General features: G+C 36.3%; 1 protein-coding gene across 4 annotated transcripts in view; it reads left to right on the forward strand.

Annotated features, from left to right (window-relative positions):
* LOC150085171 (5-taurinomethyluridine-[tRNA] synthase subunit MTO1, mitochondrial) overlaps positions 1–12,540 on the forward strand; it is a 421,026-nt gene that overhangs the window by 68,921 nt on the left and 339,565 nt on the right. For all 4 annotated transcript variants that reach the window (XM_090373908.1, XM_090373907.1, XM_090373910.1 and 1 more), the window contains exon 7: positions 5,304–5,416. In XM_090373908.1, the coding sequence (XP_090230034.1) occupies positions 5,304–5,416 (113 nt within the window). The remainder of the gene's footprint in view (positions 1–5,303; positions 5,417–12,540) is intronic.

Raw genomic sequence — 12,540 nt, forward strand, 5'->3', positions numbered from 1 at the left:
AAGGATGTAGATTTGCTTGAGCGTATACAGAGAAGGGCAACAAGATTGGTGAGGGGAATGAAGGGATTCTCTTACCAAGAGAGGCTTAAGTTCTGCAAATTGCAGTGGCTGGAGACTAAGCACCTGCGCGGTGATCTGATTTGTATAAGGCCTTGAATGGAGACTTGTACGCAAGGAGTTATTCAGGTACAAGGCCTTGAATGGGCACGCTGAAGTCTGATGGTATCCTTCCACTTCTTTAGATTATGAACCTAAGGGGCCATAAATTCAAATTAAGAAAGTACAGATGTAGAATAGATGTGTGGAAATTTGCCTTTAGCCAGCAGATGGTTAATTGCTGGAACAAACTTCCATCTGTCGTTGTGGAAGTTGATAGGTTGAATAAATTTAAGGAGGAACTCGACAGGCATTTGGAGGGAAGGGTGTGATTTTTTTTTTTTTTGTTTTTGGCTGATGCTGCATAAGCTCATACACTTGCTTTTTTGCATCACATGCCACTACTTCTATTACTACTACTACTGCTCAGGTGCCTAGTCTCCGCAGACTACAATTTAACTCAACCTTTCTTGCTAAGTCTACCCCTTCATTCCCCTCACTAATCTTGTTGCCCTTCTCTGTACGCATTGAAGCAACTCTATATCCTTCCTAAAATAAGGCGTGCAGACCTGTATGCAGTATTCAAGGCATGGCCTGACCATTGCCTTATACAAAGGGATAATCACTTTTTTTCCTTCTATCAAAATTCCTGTATTTCGTTGACAATACCCCATTACTTGCTTTGGTAGCCTTTCTGCACTGCTCAGAAAACTTCATATCTGACTGCCCAATTACCCCCAGGTCCTTTTCATTCTATGCCATCCTCAGTGTAGTACCACACAGTTGATACATTACTGTGGGGTTACTGCTACCCATATGCAAAACTTTACATTTGTCATTGTTAAACTTTAGTTGCCACCTCTCAGCCCATCTGTTCAACTTTTCTGCAGTAGCATGCTGTCATTAGTGTCATTAACAACCCTGTCAACCTTTGTATTATCTGCAAACTTAGACATTAAGCCTGATAGACAATCAACAATATCATTAATAAATACAGAAAACAACAATGGACCCAACACTGAACCTTGGAGGACTCGCTAATAAGATTACTCCATGAAGATCAGTGTCCATTGATTACCACTCTGTCTTCTCACACTCAACCATCCCTTTATGCATAGCAGCAATTTGCCTCCAATGCCACACTGCTCCAATTTGTGCAACAGTCTTCCATGTGCAATAGTGTCAAAAGCCTTCCTAAGATCCATGTATATCATATCAAAATTATTCTTTGCATCCATTTCCTTTCCCCATCATAGTATCTAATCAAATTGGTTAGACAAGACCTGCCCTTAAAAAACTCTTGCTGTGTCTGAACTATAACTGAAGTCTTGTCTAAATGATCCTTCAGTGCTTCTTTAACCAGTGCCTGCATTACTTTCCCTAGAATAGAAGTTAAACTAACTGGTCTCTAATTACTTGTATACCCTTTGATCCTCCTTTATGAGTCAGGGTCACATTTGCACATCTCCAGTCCATGGGTACCTCCCCTTTTGTCCAAAAAAAGCCCTCATAAGTATGGCTAAGTGTTTGCTCACTTCCTTTGCTGCCTCCTGTATAAATATAACTGGATAGATTCCATCCAACCCAGGTGCTTCCTTGCGTTTATCTTCAACAATTTCTCCTCCACTTTGCTCTGAGCTATTACAAAATCATTTAGCTCACTGCCAGAGTTTAATATACCTCTGGCATTCCCTTCCCTGAATAACTCCTCACGTATAAATATAGATGCAAATATAGAGAGACTGGAAGATGACCTATGCTGTGGAAGACCTGCAACATCCACCCTTCCAGAAGTTGTCAACAGTGTGCATGATCTGGTGATGAGTGATTGACAAGTGACCATATGGTACATTGCCAGTCTCTAGGGCATTTCATCTGAATGTGTATACTTAGTAACAAAAGTTCTCTCTATGAAAAAGATGTTGGCATGATGGATCTGCTTGAAAATGGTGCAAATCAAAAAGCACAAGAGTTGGTAAATGGTGCAAATTTACAAGTCAAGAACATTTGCACTGTTTTCAAGCAGATCCAGCAAATTTCCTTGCAAGGTTTGTGAACCATGAATGAGACATGAGTTGTCCACTTTCAGCTAGAGACAAAAGAACAGACAGTGGAAACACATCTCTTCACTGACTTCAGAGAAAGCCAATAGAATTCCTTCTGTTTGGCAAAATGATAGCATTGGTGTTTTGGGATGCTCAAGGGGATGTTGCTTGCAGGTAAGCCAGAGAGTCACATGAGCATATTATGCAGATCTTGCGAGACTTTTGTATGAAGAGATCTAAACAAATGATGAGGAAAACTCAGTATTTTCCACTGGGACAAAGTGCCTTCTCATAAGGCTGTTGCTGCCATAGCTGTACTGTATGGATCTGGCTTTGAAATCTATGACCGTTCCCCATATTTATTAGATCTAGCACCTATTTCCTGATTTAAATCAAGAAAAAGATGCTAGATATGATAATGTGTTTTTCTTAAAAAAACACATCAGATCTGTTTTATTTGTTTTTCTTACAAATAATGTAGTTTTTCTCACATTATCTAATGTGAGAAAAACACATCTCTATAATTACTTTACTGATAACAGAAGTCTATTTTTATCTCTGTAAAGTTTGTGTTGCGTACACACACACACACACACACACACACACACACACACACACACACACACACACACACACACACACACACACCATTAAAGTCAGTTTATTCAACAACTTTTATATAAAATAAGTAGTATTAAATATTCAGATCACCTCGCAGGTGCCTAGTCTCTAGATGCTGCAACTTGCAGAACTTGAGCCATTCTTTGTAAGTATACCCCTTTGTTCCTCTCACCAGTCTTGTTGCCCTTCTCTGTACTCATTCTAGCAACACTACATCCTTCCTAAAATGATGCCTCCAGACCTGTATACAGTATTCAAGGTGTGGCCTGACCATTGCCTTATACAAAGTGATAATCACCTCCTTGTCTCTGCTAGCAAAATTCCTAGATATCATTGACAAAACTCCATGACCTGCTCTGGTAGTCAATCTACACTGCTCAGAAAACTTCATATCAGACTGTGCAATTACCCCCATGTCTTTTTCACTCTCCACCTTCCTGAGTGTAGTACCATAGAGTTGGTACATTTTTCTTGGGTTACTGCTGCCCATATGCTGTACTTTGCATTTGTCAGTGTTAAACTTCAGTTGCCACTTCTTAGTCCATCTGCCCAAATTATCTAGATCCTGTTGCAGTAGTATACAGTCTTTAGTATATCATTATCAATCCTGCCAACCTTTGTATCATCTGAAAACTTGGACATTAAGCCTGTTATACCTTCATCAATATCATTGATAAATACACAAAACAACAATGGGCCCAGCACCAAAGCCTGGGATACTCCACTAATAACATTAGTCCACGTAGTGTAGTGACCATTTATTACCACTCTCTGCCGTCTCCCACTCAACCATCCCTTTATCCTTTGCAGTAACTTGCCCTTAATGCCACACCGCTCCAATTTGTACAGCAGTCTTCCATGTGCAACAGTATCAAAAGCTTTCCTGAAATCCAAGTATATGATATCAAAATTATTTTTTGCATCCAGTTGCTTTGTGGCCGACTGGGCTAGCTGGCTGGGTAAAGTGCCTGCCTGGCAACCCAAAGGTCGCGGGTTCGAATCCCGCCTCGGGCTTGGATCAAAGTACTGCAAAAACCTTGGGAGGTGAACTATGGCCACAGAAGCCGATGCGCAAACAACTACAAAAAAAAAAAAAAAAAAAAAAAGTTGCTTTGTGACCACATCGTAGTATCCAATCAAATCGGTCAGACGAGACTTCTCCTTAACAAACCCATGCAGTATCTGAACTATTGCTACTGTCTTGTATAGGTGATCTTGTATCATCTCTTTAACCAGTGACTCCATTATTTGCCCTGGAACAGAAGTTAAAATAACAGGTCTATAGTTATTTGTGTCACCCTTTGAATCCCCTTTGTGAATTGGGGATACCTTTGGACATCTCCAGTCCATGGGGATCTCCCCTGAGTCTAAGAACGCTCTCATAATTATGGCTAAGGGTTTGCTTACTTCTCTGGCTGTCTCCTTCATTATAACTGGATAGATTCCATCTGCCCCAGATTCCATCTGCCCCAGGTGCCTGTTTTGTTTAACTTCAACAATTTCTCCTCCAGTTTGCTCTCAGTTATCAAAAAATCACTTATCTCCCTGTTAAGAGTTTTAGAAACTTCTGACATTCCCCTCCTTGAATAACTCCTCATGTGTGAATGTAGATACAAAATTCTCATTCAGTGTATCAGCTACTTGAGCAGGATCATTAATAGTCGAACCATCTATGTTAAGTGGATTCATCCCCTTTCTTTTAGAGTTTACATAAGTAAAGAACTCTTTGCCGTTTTTCTTTGCATCCTTTGCCAAAGATTTCTTGTAATCTGCCTTCGCCTGCCTAACCTCCTTTGTGACTTGATTACAGACTAGCTTATATCTGTCGTAGGCTTCTGTGTTGCCTGATAATTTATATGCATTCAGTGCATTTTTCTTCTCTGCCACGTGTCTAATTAGTTCATCTGACATCCATTTAGGCCTGAACCTTGAACAGTATTTCTTAGTTGGTATCAAAAGCCTAGTAGCCTCCAAGATTAAGTCCCTGAAGGCTTCCCATTTAGAATTAACCGTTGGTAACATCATCAGTTGATCCCACTCTGTAGAATTTAAAAACTGTCTGAGACCTCTGTAGTCACCTTTACGAAAAAAAGCCCTTCACTTTACCCTTGATGGTAGTTACATCTTTAAGTAATCATGTTTACATAATCTTGGGAACATTTTTAAAACTGTGAGATGAAATTTGAATTAATTTGAAGTGAATTTTTAAATGACTATCCACCATGACTTTTTAAAGGGATTTTTAGAACTGCACAAACTATAACTGAAATAATAAATATCTCTCGGAATGAAAATAAAATTGCAATTCATTATTAATTTTCTAAAGTGCTTGCATTAACCATGAAATTTAGAATTTAGGAATAAACTAAGTTTTTTTACATTCAAATTTCATTATTATTATTTTTTTTATTTCTTATTTCATACTTATTATATTCATTTGCATAAAACATTTATAAAATTTTCTAGAACCAGCAATATTTGAAAAACTAAATGTCTTCTAAAATTTACATTATTTTAGAAGGTCTCCTTTTATGTTTATAGGTACACCACCTCGTCTTGATGGTACTACTGTTGACTTTTCTAAAACACAGGCAGTGCCTGCAGATAACCCTCCAGAACCATTTTCATTTTGTAATGACTCTGTATGGTTGAAGGTAAATGAAATTTGCAGTCAGTGTTGTAATTTGTTTTCTCTTGCTTTTACATTCATTCCTTGGGACAACCAGTGTTGAAGATGTTTTCATAATCTTGGGAACATTTTGCAAACTATGAGATGAAATTTGAATTAACTTGAAGTGAATCTGTAAATGACTGGCCATCAGGAGTTTTGAAAGAAATTTTTAGAACTGCTCAAACTATAACTGAAATAATAAATATCTCTCTGAATGAAAATAAAAATGCAATTCATTATTAATTTTCTAAAGTGATTGCATTAACCATGAAATTTAGAATTTAGGGATAAACTAAGTAATTTGGAAAAAAGGCTATATGTTGTTATCTGGTCATATAAGTCTTTGTTGATGGTAAAGAAAATAGAGATTTGCATATTTTCTGTGCTTATATAAGTATAATCCCTAATGGAACTCTGGCTCTACCACTGTGTTGTTGAATGTCTGGAACAAAAAATCTGTGTGGTAGCTGTAGATTATCTGCAGGCTCAGTCAGGGCCAGTTTAGAAGAGGTATTTGGAGGGAAGAAAAGAAGCTTCACACTTGTAAGTTTTGAAATTACCAAGCGAAGGTAGGCAGAGTTGTGTTGTTGACAATCAACACAATTTTTCTGTTTTATTTCACCATCTTTCTATCAAAATTTAAAATCCACTGCTCAAAAATTTCTCTTGTCATCCATAATTTTTTTGTTGTAGTTTTAGTACAACTCAAATGACTTTACTCTTTTGAAACAATAGGGTTGTTTACTTTTGTCTGTCGCGAAAAGCTTCAGTTTTTCATGACTAATTCTTTTCTTACTATTTTTACCACCTAAACATATATGACCTTTAAAAGTCAGTGTCTTGTTAAACATTTAAAAAAATTGACATGTTTCATCAGCATTTGATGTCTTTGGACTTGTAGCCCTCCATAATTTTTTTTCAAAAACTGTTTCTTTCCAGTGGTCTTCTTCGTTTGCAACTCCACTTCCATCAGAAATAACTTTTTCGAGTAAGTCATGGCACTCTTTAAATTTGTCCAGCTAACCAGAACTGGCTTGGAATGTTTTATGCCCCAGAAAAGATGCATACTCCATAGTATTTTCTTTTATTAAAATAATCTGTAATTAGTTGGACAGCCATTAGAGACCCTGTCATGTGAAAAGCTACGGAAATGATTTGCTAAAAATCAACTGTTTAAATTTTATTTGTAATGAACCTTTAAAACCTATTTCAAATTTGTAAATAAATATATGTTAAAATATTGGCCCTGACATCAGCACATTTTGGTCTCGAATCAACTTCATCCACTTAAAAACTGCTTCATCTACATCAGGGATCCCCAAACTACGGCCTGTGGGCCAGAACCGGCACTTGAAAGAATTTTTTCCGTCCTGCTGATATTTCAATTAGATCTTAACAATTAATGTTTATATTAGATCACAATAAAATTTGTGAAAAACACATTTTACAGATTATTTTAACAATCGTCAGTTGAATAATAGTGTTGACGCCTCTGTGTTGTTGGCTTAGTCTTGTTAGATATTAATTCTGTTTATTTCCACTCAAAGCTAATCTTTGAAACATCGTTAAACTAATCCGTTAATCTTGATCCTGTTATTTAATAACAATAGTTGTTAGAGACAGCAGTTATGGATTTCTTAATCTTATCTTGGCTTGGGTGATGTTTACATCCCTTCTACAGAGACCTACCCCTTTTGTAGTAGGGGTTACTTTCTGCCCATCTTGTTGGAAATATTTTTCTTTAGTACTGACTTAGCAGTTCACTTGTTAAGTTCTAAGTTAAACATTTGTTAGAGTCTTGTATATATGTTTCGTTTAATAAACCGTTAAGAGAAAATACAGAAGTATTGTATTGGTTGAATGCTTCGTGAGCACAGCCAACTTCGGTAGCCTCAACAAATAGTTTTATGAAAATCTGGGCAAAACAAAAAGTTAGTGTCATGTTTTGTAGTCAGGTAAGTATGTGCTGTTTTTATCTGATGTTACATTTTTGGTAGTAATTAAAATGGCATTCCCTTTTAACATTTGTCAGTTGATTAATAGTGTTGACACCCCTGTGTCATGAGCTTAGTCTTGTTAGATATTAATTCTGTTATTTCCACTCAGGGCTATTCTTTGAAACATCATTAAAATAATCTGTTAATCTTAAACCTGTCATTAAATAGCAATAGCTGTTAGAGACAGCCGTTAGGGACCCTGTCATGTGAAAAGCTATGGAAATGATTTGCTAAAAATCAACTGTTTAAATTTTTTTTGTAATGAACCTTAAAACCTATTTCAAATTTGTAAATAAATTTATGTTAAAATATTTCATAAAATTAAGACACGTCAGTGCTTACTTCAATATTTGCGACGAGTATTTTTTTTTTATTCCAGTGACCCCATAAAAATCATGTTGATGTTAAAAAAAAAAAGAAAAGTTGATGCTAAGTGTCGCATTTTTAATGAGTGGTGGCCAATTAATTACTTTTTTTGCACTGATTAATGAAAACCCCAAACACAAAAGGTATCAAAACCTATAGTACTTAGTACCGTGCATGGGTTGAAGGAGAAGTATGGGGTGAGGGGATGCCGGAAACTTTGCTCTAGAGACTAAACATGGGTTTCACCACTTCAGGTCTCTAATAAGCAAAGTGGTGGTATTTCACCGGTTGATGAAAGTCATCTACCACCTATTTGCAGTGAAGCCTTGTTGGCATTCAAGGAATATAATGTGAAACATTACTACACCACAAAACATGCCTCAAATCACAATAAATTTCAAGGAGCTTTGCAGCAGAAAAAACTCCAAGAACTAACCCAAACTTTTTAGTCAACAACAGGTTAGAACTTTTACTCATCAAAATTTATCTGCAGTTAGAGCTAGTTTTCAAGCTTCTCAAATCATTACTGAAGAAGGAAAGGCCTTTATGGATGGAGAATTTGTAAAACAAATTTGTTTGGCAATTGCAGAAGAAGTATGTCTTGAGAAAGTAAAGAATTTTGCATCTGTAAGTTTATCTTCATCAATTGTAACGAGAAGAATTGAAGATTTAGCAGCCAATGTTCAAAATCAACTCGTAAAAAAAAGTTTGTGAATTCACACATTTTTCAATAGTGATTGATGAGAGTCAAGATACAAGCCACACAGCTCAATTACTAATTTATATTTGAGGTGTAAATCAAAGTTTTGAAGTAACCGAAGAGTTAGTTGCATTAAAAAGCTTGAAAGATATAATGGGCGAAAATATATTTTTGAGTGTGTCAGAAGCAATTGACAACCTCGAATTGAATTGGGATTTGCTATCAGTGGTTATGATGGATGGCACTAAAAATATGGTTGGTACTAAAATTGGGTCCATAAATACCTTGAGAGTAAAAATATTAAAAAACAATGCAATTTCATTGTGTAATTCACCAGCAGTCTTTGTGCGGAAAAAAAGTTTTGGGCATTGATCAGTCATGTCAACTGTAATATCAACAGTAAATTTTATTCGCAAGACTGGTCTGAATCATCGGCAATTCAAAAATTTTCTTCAAACAATTGTGGCCGAATATGGTGATTTGTTGTACCACACTGAGATAAGATGGTTGAGTCTTGGTAATGTGTTGAAGTGATTTTTTTAACTTAGGATCGAAATAGTTCGATTTATGAAAGAAAAATTGAAACCTGTTCCAGAACTGTCAGTTCTCAATTGGTTGAGGAACCGTGCCTTTATAACAGATGTATATGAACACCTGAATTTTTTTAATATGAAACTAAAAGGGCGAGACAAACTTGTCAATGAATTGTATTATACTGTCAAAGCATTTGAAACAAAACTAGAGTTATTTAAAAGTTAACTACTTCGGAATAATTTTTCACATTTTCCATGTTGAGATAATTTATCTAAAAGTATGCCTAGTTGTAATTTTTCCACTGAAAATTTTATTCGAAATGTTAGTTTTTTGCAGGAAAATTTTGTGGATAGATTTTCTGATTTTAAAAATAATTCAAAGGTGTTTGAAACTGTTTGAAAAATCCTTCTGATGTACCCATCAATGATGATGAGAATTTACAATTACGGTTGATAGATCTTCAATCTGCACTTCAGTGCAGATTGAAGATCTATGAAATGCACTGAAGACAATATTTAAAAATGAAAATCTTATTCAACATTATCTGAGTCATATTATCCAAAAATTAAAAATTTTGCAAGAAAGGTTACATAAATTTTTGGAAGTACATATATATATAAGCAGACCTTTTCAAAAATAAGATATGTAAAATCAAAAAATACGATCACGTCTAACTGACCCGCATTTACACGACTTTTTAAGAATTGGAACTCCTACTTTAAAACCCAATACAGTAATACCCCGACTTACGCTACCCTGACTTACACGAACTTGGAGTTACGCGGTTCTTGATTTTTTCGTTTGGTGTATATCTAAAATTAGCTTACCAGTGATTTGGAAGTCAAATCATAAAGCTTGGGTGACAGCTTCCGTTTTTGAGAACTGGTTTGGTCACCACTTCATACCCGAAGTCGAACGTTATTGCAAGTCTAAACAGATTCTATTTAAAGTGATGCTTCTTATTGACAATGCACCCAGTAACCCTCCTGTCACCCTAATTAATTTCAACCCACATGTGAAAGTTGTGTTTTTGCCTCCAAACACAACCAGCTTACTTCAGCCGATGGACCAGGGAGTTATCACAACATTCAAGGCTTACTACATGAGGCGTTCGTTTGCACGTCTGAATGAAGCTGTGAGACAAAATAGTGAGATATCTGTTAAAGACTTTTGGAAACAATTCAATCTTTTAGATGCTGTAAGATTCATTGAAGAATCTTGGGATGAAATTCACAAAAATACATTGAATGGTGTCTAGAAGTAACTTTGTCCATTTTTTTTCAAAACCGAGACGAAAACAATGCCAGAAACTGATCATGTCGCTAATGTGATAGAAGAAGTTGTTAATCTTGCCAGGCAATTAGATTTGGAAGTCAATGGTGATGATGTCAACGAGCTGTTGGATTCTCATAGTCAGGAGCTGACAATGAATGAGCTCATAGAGATGCGTGAGCAAAACGTCACTGAAGTATCTGACACTTCAGACCCAGTTCCACCAGAAAAGCACATGACAATTGCAAGCTTGACAGAAGGTCTCAGCCTAGTTGAAAAGGGCTTAAAAATTTTAGAAAACGTAGACTCCAACGAAGAACACGTTATAGCTACAAAGCAAGGAATAAAAAAATATTAGCTTGCTACGAAGAAATTCTGCATGAAAAAAGAAGGCGCTGTGTCGTCAGACGAATTTGTTAGATTTTATGAAGCCATTGACATCGAAATAACTTTTTTATGTAACTCATTTATTTTTTTAATACATATTTTGTATTAATATGTATAAAGAACTGCAATTTTATTAAATATTTTTCTCCTAAACTAGTGTTTTTGTTAGTCCTTGGTCCCAATTAAACAAAATTTATATGTATTTATATGCAAAGTTGTACCCCGACTTATGCGAATTCGACTTAAGCGATTTTCGTCGGACCCACCTATCGTGTAACTTCGGGGTATTACTGTATTACAAAACTCAGTCGCACTCTACAACCACATTCATCGCATTAATTATAATTTTGTTGTTTTATTAACTATATATTTGTGATTAGTATAATAAATAAGTAATAATTAAAACTTGATATAAACAAACTGGAATATTTTATATTACATATCCATTGATTTATTTTTGAATCTGTAGATATGGGTAGGTATAAAATTTGTTTCTCTGTGTAAATATGATCAAATATAGTTTTCAATAATTAGGAATTTTCTCTGGCCTGCTAAATATTCCAAAAATTCGTACGTTGCCTGCTTCTCTAAAAGTTTGTGGACCCCTGATCTACACCTTCACACAGACATAATTTTGCACGCTTCTCACTGCATCCTGTTTCCTCAAACAGTTGGAAAATCAAAAGTTTTTCAGAATGGCTCACACACTATTGGCAGTTATACTAAATTTTAAAGCCTTTTTTTTTTTTTTTTTTTTTTTAACGCCCCGACCTACACTATTAAGCACGTCCACTCTTTCACACTACACTCAAGGATTTCCTCTTAGACATTGTAAGATTACTTGCACAACAGCTAAAACAAAACTGATTTAGGGACTAATACCTACCATGTAAACAGAGACAAGTGAAATTTTGTGCAAGTGCGAATGACTCATTTCATCAAAATGATGAATTTCCGGGATAAAGGAAAATCACTCTCCTAATTCTCTAACGGGGTGCTTACAGTAGAAAACAGGTTGACCACAGCCAGTGTCCGTATCGGGAATATGCCTTAATCTTTGCCAATGGCTGTGGACACATATATAACATTTGACCAGCACGGCTTCTCAGTACAGTAGTGTATAGGTTGTATAGGTTTACTTCTTTTTAGCCATTGCTGACCCAATGCTGGGAAAAGGCCTCTTCCAAAACCTATCTTTTTCTATTCCATGCAGTGGTTGGCCAGTTTCCTCCTGCAGGGTTTTACAGACACCACTAAATTTTAGAATGTTTTAGCTCTTAATTTGTGCTTTCTGTAGCATCAGCTTTATTGCCTGAAGGCCAGAGGTGTGAACAATGCATGCCCAGGACTCTCAAAATCAGTTTGTATGGTAATTTTCTTTGTTATTGGAAACTATTTTCAATGTAACGACGAAGCGGAAATCAAAAAAGGTCACTAAGTAGAAAAATTCATTATATAGAAGTTTGTTAAAGAGAGGTCCGACTACACACACACACACACACACACACACACACACACACACACACACACACACACACACACACACACACACACACACTCTTACTTCAGGTTGTCACAGACATTCTCTCAGATATGCCAGACAAGCTGTACATTCTACCTGGGAGTCTAAAACGCTGATGGAACTGATATTTGGGTGACATTCAAATCAAGTGAACCTAATTTCGGCAAAGTCCGAACAGTCTGTGACAGCCAAATCCTCTGCTTGCACCTTCACGATGGTGGGACTGTTTGTAATCCTGGGTATAACCTCCATGCACAAGCACACTGTGGGTGACCACCCAGGTGTGAACCAACATAAGCAGGGGTTGAGGTGTGGTGCCCACACCACAT

The sequence above is a fragment of the Mastigoproctus giganteus genome, chromosome 5, assembly GCF_048544385.1.
Source record: "Mastigoproctus giganteus isolate SK-2022 chromosome 5, ASM4854438v1, whole genome shotgun sequence".
Classification (NCBI taxonomy): domain Eukaryota; kingdom Metazoa; phylum Arthropoda; class Arachnida; order Uropygi; family Thelyphonidae; genus Mastigoproctus; species Mastigoproctus giganteus.